General features: G+C 35.8%; 1 protein-coding gene across 1 annotated transcript in view; it reads left to right on the plus strand.

Annotated features, from left to right (window-relative positions):
• PKG-I (protein kinase, cGMP-dependent, type I) overlaps positions 1 to 19,593 on the plus strand; it is a gene marked incomplete at its 3' end in the record, with an annotated part of 123,830 nt that overhangs the window by 77,690 nt on the left and 26,547 nt on the right. The window contains 2 exon segments of the mRNA NM_001043586.1: positions 4,363 to 4,582; positions 17,622 to 17,763. Of these exon segments, the coding sequence (NP_001037051.1) occupies positions 4,363 to 4,582; positions 17,622 to 17,763 (362 nt within the window).

Raw genomic sequence — 19,593 nt, forward strand, 5'->3', positions numbered from 1 at the left:
GTAGATTCTGCGAAGCACAGCTCTTGCTAGGTTTCGTGTTAGCAACGTTGACAGGTTTGAGCCCCGTGAGCTCACCAACTAGTTAAGGTTACGCTGAAATAGGCTATCAGCTTAGGTAGGTAGGAAAAAATATCGGAGCGTCGGTCTACCCAGCAATATCAGCCGCTCGGTTGAAGATCTTCCCTTTCCCTTTGGCCTACGATAGCTAGCAAGTACTCAAAATGTACCCGTCACCTGGAATAAATCCCAGTAAATCAATTAAATCATTAATATAAATGTTGCTTGACACTAAATGTTACGTGATGATGAAAAAAAGGGGAGCAGTGGTCTTTACAGAATAATATTAAGGAAATTTGTTTCAAAGTGAGCACAAATCAAAAATATTTTCCAAGTACTGTCATGCATCTGAAGAAGTCTATATAAAATTTGGACAACGACAGTTCTTTAGACCGCGTTACTTTGGTTGTGTCACACGTATGCTAATAAAAGATAGACAGTGCTACCAATTTGGGTTATTGTTCCCGTTTAAGTAATAATATAATGAATAGAATTGATTTAAGTTCAGTTCAGTACAGTTCGAGGTGGCCAGGCTGGTTTTGATGTATAGGACAGCATAGCTAGAATTACATAGCTCTTGTTTTTTTTTAATTGCTTAGATGGGTGAGAACGATCTCACAGCCCACCTAGTGTTAAGTGGTTAATAGAGCCTATAGAGATCTACGACGTAAATGCGCAACCTGCCTTGAGATATAAGTTCTAAGGTTTCAAGTATAGTTAGAACGGCTACAAATAGGCAGGGTGATGGTAACTACCTGCTCGGGCTTAGAAGAGGCCCTACCACCAGTAATTTAGACTTTAAATAGCTAGGCAGATTCTACATAATTGGGTAGGATAGTGTTTAAATAATTTTTAAAATGTTTTTTTTTTTTAAATATGGATAAAATTTTCTATTCGTTAATACTAAAATCTCGCTTTCTATACGGTTCTTTCTCTTCATATTATCTTAATTAATGCAGTATAAATATTGATGAATGTCGACTGTTTTATTTGTTTATTTCGTATTTTATTGTTTGCTTTCAGATTTAAATAAATGTTTTATTGTAAATTTATATTTCATTTAGTCTTATTTAACAATTCTTAAGGTGTTAGATTTCCAGATAAAGCTTATTATAAACAAAAAAACGATTCTGTAGAGAATCATATACGCATCTACTATGTTTTTGTGATCATATGAAATTTTGCATATAATTAACAAAGTCAATTTATTGTTATTACCATGGCCATGTCTTTTGAAAATAAAAAAGGAATAATAATAATTGGGCACGACTCGTTTATAAAGTTACATAATCCATATACGTGCCTAGCGATAGCCATACTTTTTTTTCCTACCTATGCTGATAGCCTTGAGAGGTTATCTCAGCTCTACCCTAACGTGTAGGTGAGCTCACGGGGCTCAAACCGAAGTGTTGCTAAAACTGGCCCTAGCAAGAGCAGTGCTTCGTGCTACCACCGGATCGGAAACGCGACCCACTGAGAAGATCCGGCGAGTAACTCAGTGGGCTGTCTGTGTCTATGGGTTAATTCGCTCGTCGAGTCCTTCGTCGCAAGCGCCGGGTTCGACGAGTACGGTGACCGGTGCTTGTGGTACCTAAAAGGACCGTTAATGAATCGGGAGGATCCGTAATGACGTGTTGAAAGCCATACCGGGATGTGACCGAATTCAACTATTAATTACATATATTTATTTCTTATTATTAGCCAATCACATAGAACAATTCTAAAATTAAAATATTAAAAAAACCAGCTGAAAGCTGCTTACAAAAACTACAATTAACAACTATTTGCACTAACTTTAAACATTTCACCTATGCAGCACAACGCCCCCGTGAAATCTCCTGTTAACAACGCGTAGTGATTTTAAATGGAATACAGTTTTATATGAATTTACGGATGAGTGATCCTTTATGTCGATGCTAGTTAAGTTCACGTGCTGGCGTGAAAATAACGGTGGTGATAAATAATGGTTTTTGTTGTTTCCGATAGTTATTAATGTGCGTTCGGGGGTAAACACAATAGTGAATAACGGAATTTTGTTATTTTTTTTTAATTTTTTTTTTATTGTTTTGATGGGTGGACGAGTTCTCAGCCCACCTGGTGTTAAGTGGTTACTGGAGCCCATAGACATCTACAACGTAAATGCGCCACCTACCTTGAGATGTAAGTTCTAAGGTCTCAGTCTATAGTTACAACGGCTGCCCCACCCTTCAAGCCGAAACGCAATACTGCTTCACGGTAGAAATAGGCGGCGTGGTGGTACTTACCCGTGCGGACTCACAAGAGGTCCTACCACCAGTAACAGATTTATAGATTCTGTGTTAATTTTAGTTGTTCGAAAATGAATAGAGAATGTCCATTTGAATAATTAAAAGAAACGAATGTGTAATAATACGAACCGACCTTCATGCTTTAGCATCTCTCCATGTCAATTATTCCCAAGTCCTATTCATACCTTAAAAAAAAGTAAAGTATGAGCCCGCAGGGGTTACCGTTATAATTAGTTTTAAAATTTTACTGCAACTGTTAAAAAACAGCAGTGGATACTTAATTTTATGTCCAAATGTAACAAGCTAAAATCCTAAAATATCTGACATAACAAAAGTCGTAGCAAGCGGACAACATATGCCGTGGGGACTGGTGGTAGGACCACTTGTGAGTACGCGCGGGCAGATACCACCATTCTACCTATTTCTGCCGTGAACAAGTAATGCGTTTCGGTTTGAAGGGTGGGGCAGCCGTTGTAACTATACTTCCGACCTTAGAACTTATATCTCAAGGGTGGTGGCGCATTTACGTTGTAGATGTCTATGGAGTAGATGTAGAGGAGTGGAGTAGATGTCTCCAGTAACCACTTATCACCAGGTGGGCTGTGAGCTGGTCCACCCATATAAGCAATAAAAAAAAGTCTATAGGTAAAATAACTGGACATAGAAACGTTGACGGCAACAAATGAGATGAACAAATGACTAAAAGACAAAATGTCTGTAAAAACCCTACACTCAGCATTGGGTGGCATATAGTTGGAGGATTTTTACTAAGTGTAGGCCGAAATGATCATTTAGTTATTGGTAGGTAATTTAGTATTCAATATTTTTAGCACACTCATCGTGTCGGGGTTATTAATAAAAAATACCCATGAATCACACTATTATTAATTAGATCATTTATTCCCACCACAAGCAAACATATGTACATATATATGTAGGCATGTGCAGAAACAGTCTTCATCTTTAAATGTACTCTGAATTAATAATAGTTGATTTAATTGAGCTACTTACCAACATCCTGTAATCATATTATTAATACAAACATACAGCAACCTTTAAAGAAATTAACATTCGATATTTCCTCTATAAAATATTTAAATGTTACCAAACAAGATTGCCTTCAATAATATCGTAATGGATTTCGAATTTTTGCAAAATTATTTAATTTCCAATTTAATTCTGAAGCAAAACACGTAATGTAAAATTTAAATATTTTTAAATATTATTGCATTTGAATAAATTAACTTTTGGCGTTGGTTATATTTTAAAACACGAATACAGGTTTCAACTCAATACTACTAAAATTTATCTAACTTTAACGTGAACTATATTACATATGTATATTATAAAAGCGGTAGGCAGCGGCTTGGCTCTGCCCCTGGCATTGCTGAAGTCCATGGGTGACGGTAACCACTCACCATCAGGTGGGCCGTATGCTCGTATGCCTACAAGGGCAATAAAAAAAAAAAATGAAATAAATATTTGCCTATTTCTGCCGTGAAGCAGTAATGCGTTTCGATTTGAAGGGCACGGCAGCCGTTGTACTGTTAAAAGTGAGACCTTACAACTCATGTCTCAAGGTGGGTGGCGGCAGTTCGTTGTAGATGTCTATGGGCTCCGGTAACCACTTAACACCAGGTGGGCCGTGAGCTAGTCCAACCATCTAAGCAATAAAATATAAAAAATAGTTTAAAAAAACTTTATTTCACTTTTTTACAATAAAATTATTTTTTCATACACTATTTTTAATTCAAATTTATTAAAAAAAAATTTTTATTTTATAGTTGTATTTTCTATAAAAGCGTATTTTGTTAGTTTTTTTAAACTATTTTTTATTTTTTAGTTGAATTTCAATTTTTTCAATTTGAATTGTCATTGGTCCTTAATGAGTATACCAAATTTCGAGTTAATCCGACGTTTTGAAGGGGGTCCAAATCAAAGATTCCGTTACATACTAACATACATACGTCTGAAGCTAATAAAAGCGTATTAAAAATAACAGAATAATACTAAAGTCACTATCACTGTTTCTCTACAGAAGGCCGAGTCGAAGTGTCGAGGGAGAACAAATACCTGAGCACGATGGCGCCAGGCAAGGTCTTCGGGGAACTGGCAATCCTGTACAACTGCAAGCGTACAGCTACCATCAAAGCCGCTACGGACTGCAGACTTTGGGCCATCGAACGACAATGCTTCCAAACGATTATGATGAGAACTGGCCTTATCAGACAGGCTGAATACACAGACTTCTTGAAGAGGTAAGTCACACTCAGGCTGTTTTCGAAAATAAGAAAGTTAAAATTTTTGAAGAGTCATTGTCATAGGGAATGTTCGATTTGAAAACGTTTCTAGAAGTTTCTATTTGCGAAGTAAAAAGCGAAATTGAACTTGAATTGATATAAATTGGAAGAGTTAAAAATTTACTATCTATTAAAACTAATTTTAATTTACAATTAGTATTGAGAGAGAGAGAGAGAAAGAACAGTGTTTTCATAAGATTGACCTAAGTTTTGTAAACGCTATTATATTTTAATATTTTTGTCTTTTGGGCTCTCTATGTAAAAATACATATAATCAATCAAAAACATGTGTTTTAAAAAAGTTGACCGTAAACATTACCAAAATAACATTAATAAAACAAATATGTGATGTTACTGTACTCATAATAATATGATTACTGAACTCAAAAACAAAAATACTCCAAATAAAGAAACTTTCTTCGGAAACGATACTGATTAATTAGTTAATTAGAAAAGAAATCTACAAAAATCAGGGTTAATAGATAGGATCCTTTCTTAAAATATCAATCAATTTTTATATTAAGATAACATTAATGTCTATCCGCTGTGGCGACTCATAGCCGTATTGTAGGTAGGTACTAGATTCAATTTGGAAACGACTAATTTTTGCAAATCGTTGAACTTCATTCTGGCACGAAATCCAAATATATTTTCGTCGGACTCTTTTCATGAATTTATTTGAAAAAGTTATTTTAATACATCCTTCCGAACTCGTTGCTTATATTAATCAGGACAATGACCTCGATAGGGTGTATATTAATGTCGATCTTGTTTTCGATGCCGCATTTTAAGAACCATGCATATGGATGTATTGAAACACATGGCTCGGTTAAATCTATTTCAATTTTGACACGACCTACATCCAAAAGCATTACGTATTTTGGATCAACTATTCAATATTTCGATAAAACAGTGGCATCATTGTGAAAATTTATGAAAGATCTGAAACCAATAAATTAATCATTGGAAATTCTACAAATTGATCTTTACAAATTACGGTTTTAATGACATGATGTAACTTAAATTTGATTTTATAATATTTAACTGACTGACGACATAATAGTAATGTGTTATTCATGGGTTTGCGTCAAGAATTTAAAGTATTTGCGTATGTAGTTTATGGAAATTGCGATAAGGAAGATCTATCAACTTACGACGTAAGAACAAACGCTTCATGTATGTATGTGATTACGGAAGGTACAGATAGGGAAGTTAAATTACCTTTTATATTGTGCACAACTTTTTGTGGTCCATTAATACTGTACAACTCCATATTCAGTAAAAACAAACACTAAAACAACTGACTTATGTAATCATTTGGATCACATCCCTAATTATCACTGGATAATAATTATGTTGTCTATTTTATCTCACAAGTATCTGTGACGATAAGTTTTTTGGACACGATATAGATGAAAAATAATCCGTAGGTCATTCGAATAAAATCATGTTTCTGTATGTGTATCAGGAAACCGATCACAATAGTGTTCTTATAGGAATCTTTTGTGTACCAATTGTGCTCACGCATCAGTGTATTATCCATATCAAGGGACGTTGACCTCCAAGACACTTATGCAAATGCAATAGGCGTGTAAGGGCCCATTCTTCTGCTTTCATCAAGTCGTGCCTGCATTTCAATCGAATACTTATTATATCTTTGAGTACATTTCATAGAATATCGCTCTTTATCATAATCGAATTAAAAACTAAATTCGCTTAGCCTACGTTTTATATTGACGGAACATCGAAAACAATAAAACAGTGAACGCGTTTTGAAGATTCGCGATTACGTTACGCTTCAAACAATTACATGGTGAATGACGTAAGCATTGTTTACGAATTTCAATATAAACTACACAGATACGTTAACAAAGATTCAAATTCTTAAATTTCAACGCCATTATTATTGAAATACACGTATACTGGTTTAGTCAATATTACTTAGAACGGCGCATGAAGATTATTTTAAAGTCAAACGAAAAATTTTATGTCGAGCGAAATGTTACATGTACTTGTTTCTGGACGTGTATGTGTGTGTTTGTTAAATTCCGTAATGACGTATGCTTTTTCCCACTGCAATTATCGCTGGATTCTATTATAATATCCATTATACTACATTACGTTTTAAATTTTAAAAAAACTCGTTTATAAAACTCCAAATTTTTTATCTGTGAAAGATGACCATCAAATAATTGGTAAGACAATAATAATAATATAATAATAATAAACATTTATTCCAAACACAAATTACGTACAAAAAATAAATAAAAAAAGATAACAAAAATAACGAGGCTTGGAAATGGTTACCGGCTCAGCAATGCCTAACAGTATCGAGACAATCGGTACTGCGGCGCTGATCTTCCGCCGGCACCTGCGGAGTGACGCGCACACCAGCATCAGACCGACCAATACACATCATTGTAAAATATATTAAAAAATAAAAAGAACATGAGTAATAAAAAATAAAAAAAAAACAGTTATGAAAAGGACAACAAAATGACATTATTAAATTAATTAAATAAAAATTGCAGTTGCAAAGCACAACTGATTATAGTACGGAGTAATTATATTTGATATTTTCGAATTTTTCCTGTATATTCAAAAGATATACTTTTAAATTTGTTTTAAAGGACCTTAGCGTTCTCTGGTGCCGGATAGGTGGAGGAATATTGTTCCAGCATTTAGAGGCCAAGTAGCGGAAGCTGCCTCTAAAAGCAGCAGAGCAGTGTCGAGGAGTCGCAAACACTTGGGAGCGTTGTCGCGATTGCTTACCGCCATCTCCTAAATAAGTCAACTTAAGATATAAATAATTCGGCGTTTGCAATTTTACGACTCCAAATAATAAACAAGCAAAATGCAACTTCCTTCTCAACTTTAAATTCAACATTTTGCTTTGATTAATTATCGACGTAACATGGGATCGTGGTGGGATGCTAAAGCAAAATCTCATGCATGCATTCTGTACTCTCTGTAATATGCGCCCAGTTGAATTAAGTAATCTTGGTCCGTATACCACGTCCGCATAATTCAGTTTCGAGAGAATCAGTGTCTCAACGAGTTGAATCCGAAGTTTTTCACTGAGATAATTGCGGATGTGGTACAGGACCTTCAAGCGATAGAAGCAGTGGCGGACCATCTCAGTGACATGCTTCTTAAACCGGAGACCTGCGTCCATCAGTAGGCCCAAGTTACGCACCTCATATACTCTCTCAATGGGGTCATTTCGAATATTTAACCCATTGAAAGGTTGTGATGGAAGCTTAGACAATCGAGATTCATTTCCAAACACAATATATTTAGTCTTGCTGGGATTTAAGAAGAGTGAGTTCTGTTCCGACCAATTCGCCACTCTATTTAGGTCCCCTGTAAGTTTCTCAATGGCCATTGTAAACTCGGACATCTTAAAAGAGATGTACAGTTGAATGTCATCAGCATATATATGGTACTGACAATGATTGATATGACCAACAATATCTGCGCTGTAAAGGATAAATAGTAAAGGGCCCAGGATCGAACCCTGTGGTACACCATTAATGACGTTAGCCATGTTGGATCGAACATTACCCTCACCGCGACGAATTTCCACCAATTGCGATCGTTCAGTCAGATAACTTGAGAACCAACGAATGGTATCCGCACTTAAGCCGTAGAAACTCAATTTGGCAAGAAGAAGGTCAATGTTCAAGCTGTCAAATGCTCGAGAGAAGTCCAGAAGTACCAGAATCGTACACATACCCCGATCCCGTGCAGCAAGGATATTATCCGTCACATCTAAGAGAGCAGTTGCAGTACCACGCGATCTCCGGAATCCGGACTGATACTCAGGCAATATGTTATGTTTCTCGAGATAGTCCGTCAGCTGTGAAGATATTACTTTCTCTAGAATTTTAGACAAGCAGGGCAATATACTGATGGGTCGGAGGTCACTGAGTGTCATGGCATTAGGTTTCTTAGGAACAGGACGAACTACAGCAGTCTTCCAAGTGTAAGGAAATATCGATGTATTAATTGACATATTAACAAGATTGGTGACAGAAGTAAGACTGTAGGGCAATGTCATACACAACATTTTAAGCGAAATATCATCAACACCCAGAGCATCCGACTTCAGTTGTTGCAAGATCTGCAATACAGTACATTCCTTTACCCCGGACAGATTAAATTGTGAATCAGAGTAACGATGAGAGTTAAAATAGTTAGTATTGGATATAATAGAAGAACAATTGATTACATTAGGAATTTTCAAAAAATGATCATTAATTTGTTTAGCATCGTTAAAAATTAATGGTAGTTCATGGTCTACAGGAGGTAAAATATTTGTTTTCAAATTTTTCCATAGGATAGAGGGATTATGAATCTTATTGTTAATGTTAAAATTAAAATAAGCCTTTTTCTCACTTTCTAGGGCTTTTTCCACCAACGACTTAAGGTCCTTATAATAATTCAGACTTCAGTCTTACTAACAGTATGACGTTTGTGAGCTTTGTTCCTAAGTTTCATCATCAAGCGAATGTTGTCAGTAATCCAAGGATAAGAGTATGTTTTACATTTAATTGTTTTTAGGGGTGCGTGCAGATCAAACAAAGTCAATATGACCGAGTTAAAAATTGCATCCCAACGTATTCGAGTAAGGTCACTTTCAAAAAGGGTGTCATCAATGTTCTTGAACGGCCTAACAGTGACTATGTTTGCTGGCACTTTCGGTCTCCTGCAATTTATCTCACAAGACAGGAAAGCATGGCTATTCAGATCAACAATTCGCTCAACCTGAACACATTTACTAGCCAAATTATGTGTACAGATAATATCAATAAGTGTTGCACTATGATCAGTAAAATGTGTTGGCTCTGTAATAAGTTGGTCCAAACTACATATGTGAAAAAAATCTTTCATTTTATCAGTTTTAATGTCATTATTGTTCAAAAGGTTTACATTAAAATCGCCTAGCAAGACCAAACTATCAAAATCTGACAAAGAAGAAATAGTATGAGTCAAAGAGTCGAGAAAAACATCAACGTCCTGCCAAGGAGGTCTATACGCCGTACCAAATGCTATTTTCCGAGTGTTAACAACCAAGCTCAACCACATCTGTTCAACTGATTCCTGTACGAGAGTTAACTGTATGGGCTTAAATGGAATGCCTTGCCTGACGTAGAAACCCACCCCACCACCGCGTCCATTCTTAATTTTGTCCGATCTAGGTATATGCTTTAAGCGATAACCGGGAACAATCGAGGCCCGGTTTTCCTCACCGCGCCTTAGCCAAGTCTCATTGACAGCCAGTATGTCCAGATCATGATCTATCAGAGCCACTATAAACTCATCATGATTTGTATTTAGTGATCCCGCATTATGAAAACCTACCTTGAGCATATGTCTTGGCATTAATGAGCGGAAAATACTATTAGGGCAACATAAGTAAGGAGGATGTATCTCCACAATTTAAAATTCACAATGCAGAATTCAACCAAATCATTAAGAAAATAATATAATGCTATGGCTCGCTGAACAGTCATCACAGCAAACAACCATCGAGGATAAATACGTAGCAGGTCCTTCAAATTCAATCCCCACATCAACCCACACCAGAGAACACCACAATGATTCCGCACAGTAGAAGTATAATCATTAACGTAAATAAACTCAAAAGATAAGCCACAAATCATTACGTCATAATGATTTGAAAAACAATTGTAATATTGATTGATAATGATAATAATAAGTAATAGAAAATACAATCCATAACAATAAACAAATTGGAACACTGATAGTGACATGGTTATAAATAGTAGAATAAAAGCAAAGCACCTAGTATTGCTTTCTGAAGTAAAGCAACACTTAAACATAAGAAAAACATTGTATATAATGATTTTTATTTTTATCAAACTATATCTGGGCCAAAATGCTTCTTCAAGTCGGCCTGAACTCTAATTCTAAGCGCAGGAGTACCATCACCACGACGAATGTAAATTCGTCCGTCCTTGGTCCAGACATACTTCCAGCCCTTGTCTTTTCCCTTTTGACGGGCAGTACCAAACAGTTGGCGGTTATATGCGGACAAACGTTCATTTAAATATACAGTACGGACGGGGCCAGGTACATCTAAATCAGTAGTGGAGAGGTTACGGCGCACGCGGGCTCCCTTCAATAGTGCATCGCGAACCGAGCGACGAGCCAGTCGTACTGATAGTATACGAGGACGATTCTCGTCGCCCTCAGTGAAATTGCGTCTTACTGCACCAATCCGCTCCGCGTGGACTATATCGCACACGTCAAGTTTTACTCCTAGTTTTACAGCCACAACCTGGACTAAATGACAAGCGCATTCTTCACGGACTTCCGGCAAACCAATTATGTCAATATCGTTCCTGAGCAAGTCCTGGTCGCGTTCACGCAGCTGCATGCGAAGCTCAGCCACCGTGGAATCCAAGTCAGAAGCTGCTACTGTTGGGACGATCTCCGCTAGGCGAGCCTCAAGACCCAGCACACGGGCTTCCACCGCGTCGATACGTCCATGACAGGACTGGAGAAGCTCCTTAAACTCAGCGATATCTTTTCGGCAATTTCTTAAGTCAGTTCTTAGGCCCACCAGCTCATCCTTAAAAGATCGAATTTCTAAGCCAAGGTCGACATGGGACTCCAGCGACCAATTCATCGTGTCTGCATCAACATCGCACTCGTTTGAAGTCTGATGCACCCCGACAACTGTCAACCCTCGCACAGGAGTTGCAGCATTATCCCCACGAGGTACCTTCGCTAAGCAACTCGGGCAGATCCAGCCCCGAGGCGCTACTCCCGTAGAAGGGATTGCCACGCATCCTTTATGAAAATTGTCACTGCATTTACTACATCGCGCACAGTCCGCGGTTGACAAGAATTTTCCACATGCTCCACACTTTGCCATTATTTTGTGCTTTACAAATGGACAACAGGAATATAGATGTTAAAGTAACCTGTGTGATTTAATATTTTGGGCGGAATAAATAAGAAATATAAGTGTCCTTTTGTTTTTTTCTTTTGTGTGGGTACCGAAACCTTGTAATATTGAAACTAATAGAACATTAGGTTCGTATTTAAAGTTTTATGAAGAATAACCTTGTTAAAAATTATCACAAGCACTATTTTAATAGCGTTATACACTATTAAAACAACCCAGCAACAATACACACTAGTTTTACCACGAATTTAACTAAACAATAACAGAGCTGATCAGTACAGATGCACGAGCGTGACGTCACTCCAACAACAAAAGACAACAAAAAGTCTTCATTCAAAATAAGTCTGAAAAAATAAATAAATAAAAATTCACTCTTGTATCGTCTTAGATTCCTACCGAATCTAGGAATATGATGACCCCAAGGACTGGATCGATATTGACGAACAGCTAAGAATGGCTAAGAACCATCTCAATCAGATAAGCCTGACATTTAAACTGGATGACAAAGAATATTAAATTCTCCGTCCGCTTGGGATGCCACAGATAGATAATAAGACATACAGACAGATAGAAAGACACACAGACAAACAGAAACAGACTTAGTTTGGCATCGAGGATTAAAAACATTACGTAATGTGTAAATAGCCATTGATAAACTGTTATTGTATTTTGCGTGTAATATCTATTGATCTAATTAAACAATAGGCGAATATATTAATAACAGCATTATGTTCGAACCAATACTCCATTTGTATTTATGTTTAATTAAATGAATAGAATATATCATTTATTGTACAACTTATGATTATGTCATTTTGCACTTCTGTGATCCAATCACTTCGGGTTAACTAAATATATTTATATTATACTAGCTGACCCGGCAGACTTCGTAGTGCCTTAATCGATAAATAAAAGACCTAAACTTTTATAAAAAATAAACTTAAAACAAAAGGAATCCATCCGACGGGGGACACATCAAAGGGAAAACAAATTAATTTTTATTTAATTCCGAGCATTTTCATATTTATCTACCTTTTAAACCTTCTCGGGACTTCCACAAATAATTCAAGAGCAAAATTAGCCAAATCGGTCCAGCCGTTCTCGAATTTTAGCGAGACTGACGAACAGCAATTCATTTTTATATATATATAGATTTATACCTTGAAGAGAAATGATGAGATTGCTTTTTTTTTTCGTATACATGTTGCACAGAGGTAAATTTAAAAAGCTATTCACTTCGCAATACTGCTTCTTGTATTCCTCATTGACGTGGCGTACGTGTGTGTGTGTGTGCATGATTTTGGAACATAAATCGCTATATGGTCAATTTATTTTGTATTATGCCAGGGCTAAAATAAACTTTACGCCATTAAAAATTCATTTAAAGTTACATATCCATTCGAAGTAAACGTTTTACAAGATGTAAACTTGCAAATAACCTAAGCCTTGAAATAATAAAACACAAATTGAGATTGTCATCAACTTTACAATTTGCAAAAGTGATGTCAAAAACGCTGAACTAATAATCTGAATTTAGATGTAATTGTAACCGGTTCTCGGGATTTCTTTATAGAGAGTCTTGCAACTCCGGGCTCTTGCGGTTCCCGAAAATATAAATAAGGGGTAACCTACATTACGAATCGGGTTTTGTAAATCGGTCGTGCGCACTTTCTGGCTCGGTAAACGTACTGAACTACATCGCATTGTATTTGTTTTCGAATGCGTTATTTATGCCTTTGATGTTTTATTTATTTCTCTTGGCACTTTCAATTTTTCAAGTCGTTTTAAGATCAACAATGCCTTTGGTTTCTTTCTGATTAACGTTTTGATCGGAAAACGTTTGTAAATATTTGATTTTCATTTTTAACACGAACGAATTTTATTCCAGCATTTGGACGTCTTTGGGCTTATACAATAGAATAGAATAGAGATTTACTCGATTTGTAATTTGTGTGTCATGAATTTTAAATCATTTTTTACCGTTTACTGCAATTAACTTAAAACATATAGAATCTATACAGATGCATAGAGATTAAAAATATAAAGAACAAAATACTCGTGAACGCATAGAATACGAGTCAGTTTTTATAGGAGGATAAGACCAAAAATTTTTATTGCACTAGATGGGTGCTATTGAAGTTCATAGACATCATAACGTGAATGTTACCACTCACCTTGAGGATGAGACCTCTTCTAAGCGTCTCTATTTTATTGTATAATTGATATTTCGCTCTTGAAACCGGAATGAATAAATGTTTTGCTATAGAAATAAACAGAAAGTTGGTACCTGCCTTAATGGGCTTAAAATACCTTCAATACACATAAAAATTACCATCTCTTGGTTCATCTTTAACGATTCTAGTCTTTCTCATGTCCTTGTTTTTTTTTTCTGACTCATTCCGTTCAAAGAAGCGATGCACCGAATATTTTATTTAAACTATACTTTATTTAGAGCTTAATGTTCTTGTTTTGTTATCTGTACTGGTATCGAGTACAAAAACAATTGTCGTAACCGGTGTCGCATTGCTCAAACACTCGTGCGCACATTTACGAAACTAACTTGTCACGTTTGCAATTCTCTAGACGTTCAGCGATTACAATCCTTTCACTGGACCACCGGCCAGTCTTATCCTGTTCCGAGAAAAGGACTAAGGAAACGCGACTTGTAATGAACTTCACAACGGTGCGAGACTTCACTGTCTATGTTAATTGTTGCCTTTGTTTGAATACCCAAGTCAATGAACTTTTAACATGCGCTTCTTTGAACTTTCTACATGCCGAATACAGATATGGTTTTTTATATAAGTAAACATAAGAAATTGACTTTCTTTGTAACGCTAGCGATACTCAGCTTAATTCGTGTTTAAATGCTTAAAAAGAAAAACATGTTCTAGATTTATGTAGGGAATTAGGCGCCGCGATTTATTTTATCGCGTTTTTATTTACACAATCCGTGATTACAATTTAAATGTTTGTCTACGGCTTTCTGGCTGTATAACGTCATAGTATTTATTGTTTGATTACAAATGTGTCGAAGTCTGATTTTAATTTCTTACCGATTTTTCTGGCAGTCTGCAGCAGTGACCCTTGCTAGGGCTAGTGTTAGGAAGTTCTCCCAGCTTAAGCCTCTAGACCTCTTCTACCAGTTCACCCGTAGTAGTAGGTTGAAACAATCATTACACAATCTAATTGAAATTTCAACAACACGCCCTAAAATGTTTGGTATTCACGCTGTGACGTCTATCAATTTACAAGCTTTAAGCATTATATACATAGTTCATCTACTCATTTTTTTTTAAACCAGGGTAATGTGACCTGGTGCCTACCTGTGCGGGCTTATTATACGTCCTACTACCAGGAAAAGCCACTGAAACAAATTAAGTATGGAAGATACTGTGGACGTAGTAGAAGTTACTCGAAATAGTTGAGGTCCTTCAAAAGAGCTATTAGACTCATCTCAGCCTGTCCATTGCTAAACATAGGCCTTCCCAATTGATGTCCGGTGCGGTCGGTACGTTGCCACCGGTGTCCAACTTGACTCAGCGATTCTCACTAAGTCGTCGGTCCATCTGGTAGGTGGCCGTCCCAAACTGCGCTTGCTAGTACGTGGTCTCCACTCAAGAATCTTTCTGCCCCATCGGCCATCAGATCTTCGCGCTATGTGGCTTTCCCACTGCTACTTCAGTTTGCTAATCCTACGGGTATATCAGCAACTTTGGTTCTTCTACGGATCTTCCCATTTCTGATACGGTCTTATAGAGAAATACCACGCATAGCCCTCTCAATAGCTTGCTACTAAGCCTCGTAAAAAGATCTTTTGTGAAGCATCACATTCCGGAACCGTAAGTCATCACTGGTAACACGCATTGGTTTTACACTTTTGTCATAAGGCACTGAGGGATTTTGGAGGAGAAGGAGAACACATTTTTTAATTTACCAAAATTACTATTAGGCTATTATATCAAAATAGTAAATCCTGAATTCCAAACTATCCAATTCGCATTCCAACATTACATGGAGAACTGGAATTTGTTATTTTACACCAATAATTAACTACAAATGGAACCACTCATTAAGAATTACAATCAACTAGTATTAGAATTATTAAGTACAAATTAATAGCTCGACATATTTTAAATATCAATTATAGGTACTTATAGGTACTATAAGTAACTTATAATCGTGTAACAAGAGTTTTCGTAACAATGCGTACGAGTTTGGTCTTGCTTCTTTATTAGACTTTGGCTTATCAAGAATTTAATTAAGACCACACGTTTGTCCGCTCGTATTGCATCACTAAAACTATGAGTGTCATATGGCTAATTTTTCTAGAACCGAGGTAGGGAAAACATAAACATCGGAGCGTCTAAAGATCTGGTGTTTACGCTTAGGTCTACTACGGTACTGGCTAATTATGTTGTATAGTCAACATTTTGTTTTAATTATATTTCTAAATGATTAATTATTTTTGGCGTCAACAAAATTCACTGCATTGTTAATTGATTTTGTATTAGTCATTCTTTCATGCGTTTGAAAAAAATTTAAGTTAATCGTATCATAAGCGGGGCAATTTTAAATCGCACGTCGGTGAGAATAAGCAAGGTCCTTGGATTTCATTAAGTAATTTCTTACTCAATAGTTACTGGCGTATATAAATAAGTGTATATAAATGTGTATTTGATTCAGTAAATATAAATTATGGAAATAAACCAAATGAAATCGAGTAGCAAAGATTAACAGTGTATAGTTGTATCATTAACGTTTATTGCTAGAGTATTGCTTCAGAAAGATAACAAACATACAAAGAAACATTATTCTCTTTATGAATTACGCAAAAGTAGTTACTTTTGAAAATTAATGCTAAAAAGCTCCGAGAGTCGATGGGATTTGTACAGTTTTTGGGTTAATCCAGTAAAATTTTTTCATAAAGGATTAGGTCGTGGATCATTGCTGCTAACATGTCATTCGTCGAAGATCATATACATACCACTGAGGTTGTGTCGGCATAGGCCCCCGTTTTAGATTTTTCTTCGCGAAATATTCATTGATTGTTTGCTGCTTGAGATACAGGTTTTATTACCTAGTTCAAGCACAAATGCAAATCAGGATTGTGTTTCTACTTCTATGTTAACAATAAATAAATAATTAAAAATTGATTTACAACTTGAAGGATTAGCGATTGTGACGTAAAATAATGAATAAACCTGCTAAATCAAATCAACCTGTTTGCTAAATCAAAATCACATAAATAACGATTATTCAACACTAGCACAAAATTACACAGTTCACCCAAAGTTGACAAAATTATTTATTTCTCAATGTATCATCATTTATCAGTAGGGTATTTAAATAGTATTTTTTTTAATTAAAATCTCAATTTCCCGCCCCAGAGCAAGATCGCCCGCTCAACCATAGCCCGCCAGGAACGCATTCTTTCAGTGGTCGGATAAAAGTCATATTTTCCTAGAAATGAGTCGCTGACCTCGCTGCAAAGTACAAAGTATAATTAAATTGATAGCTCTATTTCATGTCGCAAGGTAGTTAGTGGTGATCACGCTACTGTATCTATTGTAAAACCATTAGTACCCCACCCTGTACTAGGTTTGAGTGTGTTAAATTTGGAAATTTAAAAAATGTAACACGACAGTATTTTAAGGCAAAAAGTAGGTTAAGTCACTCCACCGAACAAACTATCTCTTCGTAAAAATTCGCTTGTCGATCCGTTTGTCTATTGCCGGGGAAAAAAAAAAGTTCTAGCAAGTATGCAAATAACACACTGTACCGCTTTTGTAATATTTAAAAATAAAAATTACATTACTAAAAAGAGACGTCCAAAATATAATGCATTATGTAAAACCAATTCAGTACCGGCATGCGGCATCACAAATCGAAGTATCCAAAAGTATTTGGTAACAAAGCAAAATCCGCTCTATACGGATTTAGTTTTACAATTCAAACTCCAGATTGTTCACTTTCTACAGCAACGTAACATTATGGCGGGTTTATTGATGTAATTACGTCATTGAATAACGAAATTAACGATCTTTTATTTTTTTACAGTGTACCGATCTTCAAGAACTTCCCCGAAGATACGTTGATTAAAATCTCCGATGTGTTGGAAGAGACTCATTACCAGAATGGAGACTATATTATTAGACAGGGTGCGAGAGGTGACACGTTCTTCATCATATCCAAAGGACAGGTAACTACTGTTTTTATTCGTCATCTTTGTCATCTTCGATTTGCCTTTTTTATCGGGTGATCAACCACATAACTCAATAGAGTGGACCTAAATCTATCAGCATAAAAATGCTAAGTAATTAATTAATCAATGCGTCCAATCATTTCCAGTACCCAAAAAGAGAAAATAGCCAATGTTCACCTCACTACAAAGATTTCTGTAACTAAAATCATTGCTATTGATATGCTAAATTTAAATAATTTAAATAAATTTGTACATTATTTTGGTCGAGTATTGGTGTTTATGGTAATGTTTAGACATGAAAGTCTACAATTAATGTATTTTATTAGCAATAAAATGAACCTCTTAAACACACCAAAAAAAATAGAAATCGGTATTTAGCAAAGAATTAGCAAGTTAAAGTGGCAGTGGGTAGGATACAGCGTACATCAGATGGACGATGAGGATCTAAAAGTAAATGATGGATACCTATAGACAAGAGGCAGAGCTGATTTCGCAATTCTAGTGCTTAAAATTTCCTTAAATGAATGAGGAATAACCATATTTAGCAATTGACATCGAAAGGAAAGATAGGGAAGAGAGCATATTATTATGAACATAAACATAATTTTATTTCATCATTTAAAGTATAATATCAATCAATATAGAATTCAATAAAGAAAATCAAATTTACCTTGAAGTACAACTTAGTTCCATTGTTATCGGTCGCAATGATAAACTAATACCCCATTTATGGGCGGTATATCATTTTAAATAATTTTTTTGTGGTACATTACAATGAAACCCTAATAAACATAATACAACAATATTTTCTCATTCACATACACGAACGTTTCGATTAAAAATACAATTAAAATGTAGCCACAACCGCATGCCGACTTTCTAATTTTGTGGTTTAAACATCACTTTTTAAGCGTTCAAGACGTCTTGTGCTAATAATGACGTTTGTCATCAGCTTAAGCGTTCCAAGTACGACATTTACTTATTTATTTCAATGACGTCGCACTCACTAGAAATTATTTCGTTTCATACGAAGATGTTCTCTCTAATCAGTTTAGAGTTTCACTTTCGTTGGGTTCAACTTTCGAGACATCACGCTAGTCGAAGGAACGTGTCTTCTGTACCCTTGACCACACCTCAGTGAGATGTTTTGTAAATATAATTCGTGGATGGTTTATAATTTGAATTTTTCTTTATCTGTCTTCGTCGCATTTCGGCTTTCAAACCATTTAAGACATAACAAATTAAATCGTCTCTTTTTTATAATATTTGCAGCTCTTATACTCATTGTTATGATCTAGCCGTTGACGTGTTTGAGAATTTTCACAAACCGCATTATAATAATTATCTACACGACATTTTGTATAGACGCGGTGACTGTACAAGAGGTTCACCTTGGCATTTAATGTCTGCAAGCTGTGATTGTTGCTTTTGACCAATGTAAATTGTATGCGTTTGTTAACTCAACACATTTCGATATAACTAAATTACCGAAATACAGTTCTAATGGAAAAATGCGTAGAATAAAATACGCGAGTTTTGAAAGACACGTTGTTTTGGTGGGTCTTAATAAAAAAAATATTCCTTCGGTGCGTTGCATCACTGGTACTGGTAACACAACATTCTAATTTGGTAATGTCATAATTAAAATGTGACTTTAGAATACATAATATGGAAGTTAGAGGCCAGAAACGCAGGCTATTGTGACTACAAGGTCAGCGCACTGACTGCGGGCGAGAGGGTTATGCGCACGGTATTTTGAGGCCGGATTTTTATAATATTACACTGTGGGAAATTATGTTTTATCTCTTACTGAAAGATGTTTTAATG

Source organism: Bombyx mori, chromosome 3 (genome assembly GCF_030269925.1).
Source record: "Bombyx mori chromosome 3, ASM3026992v2".
NCBI lineage: Eukaryota > Metazoa > Arthropoda > Insecta > Lepidoptera > Bombycidae > Bombyx > Bombyx mori.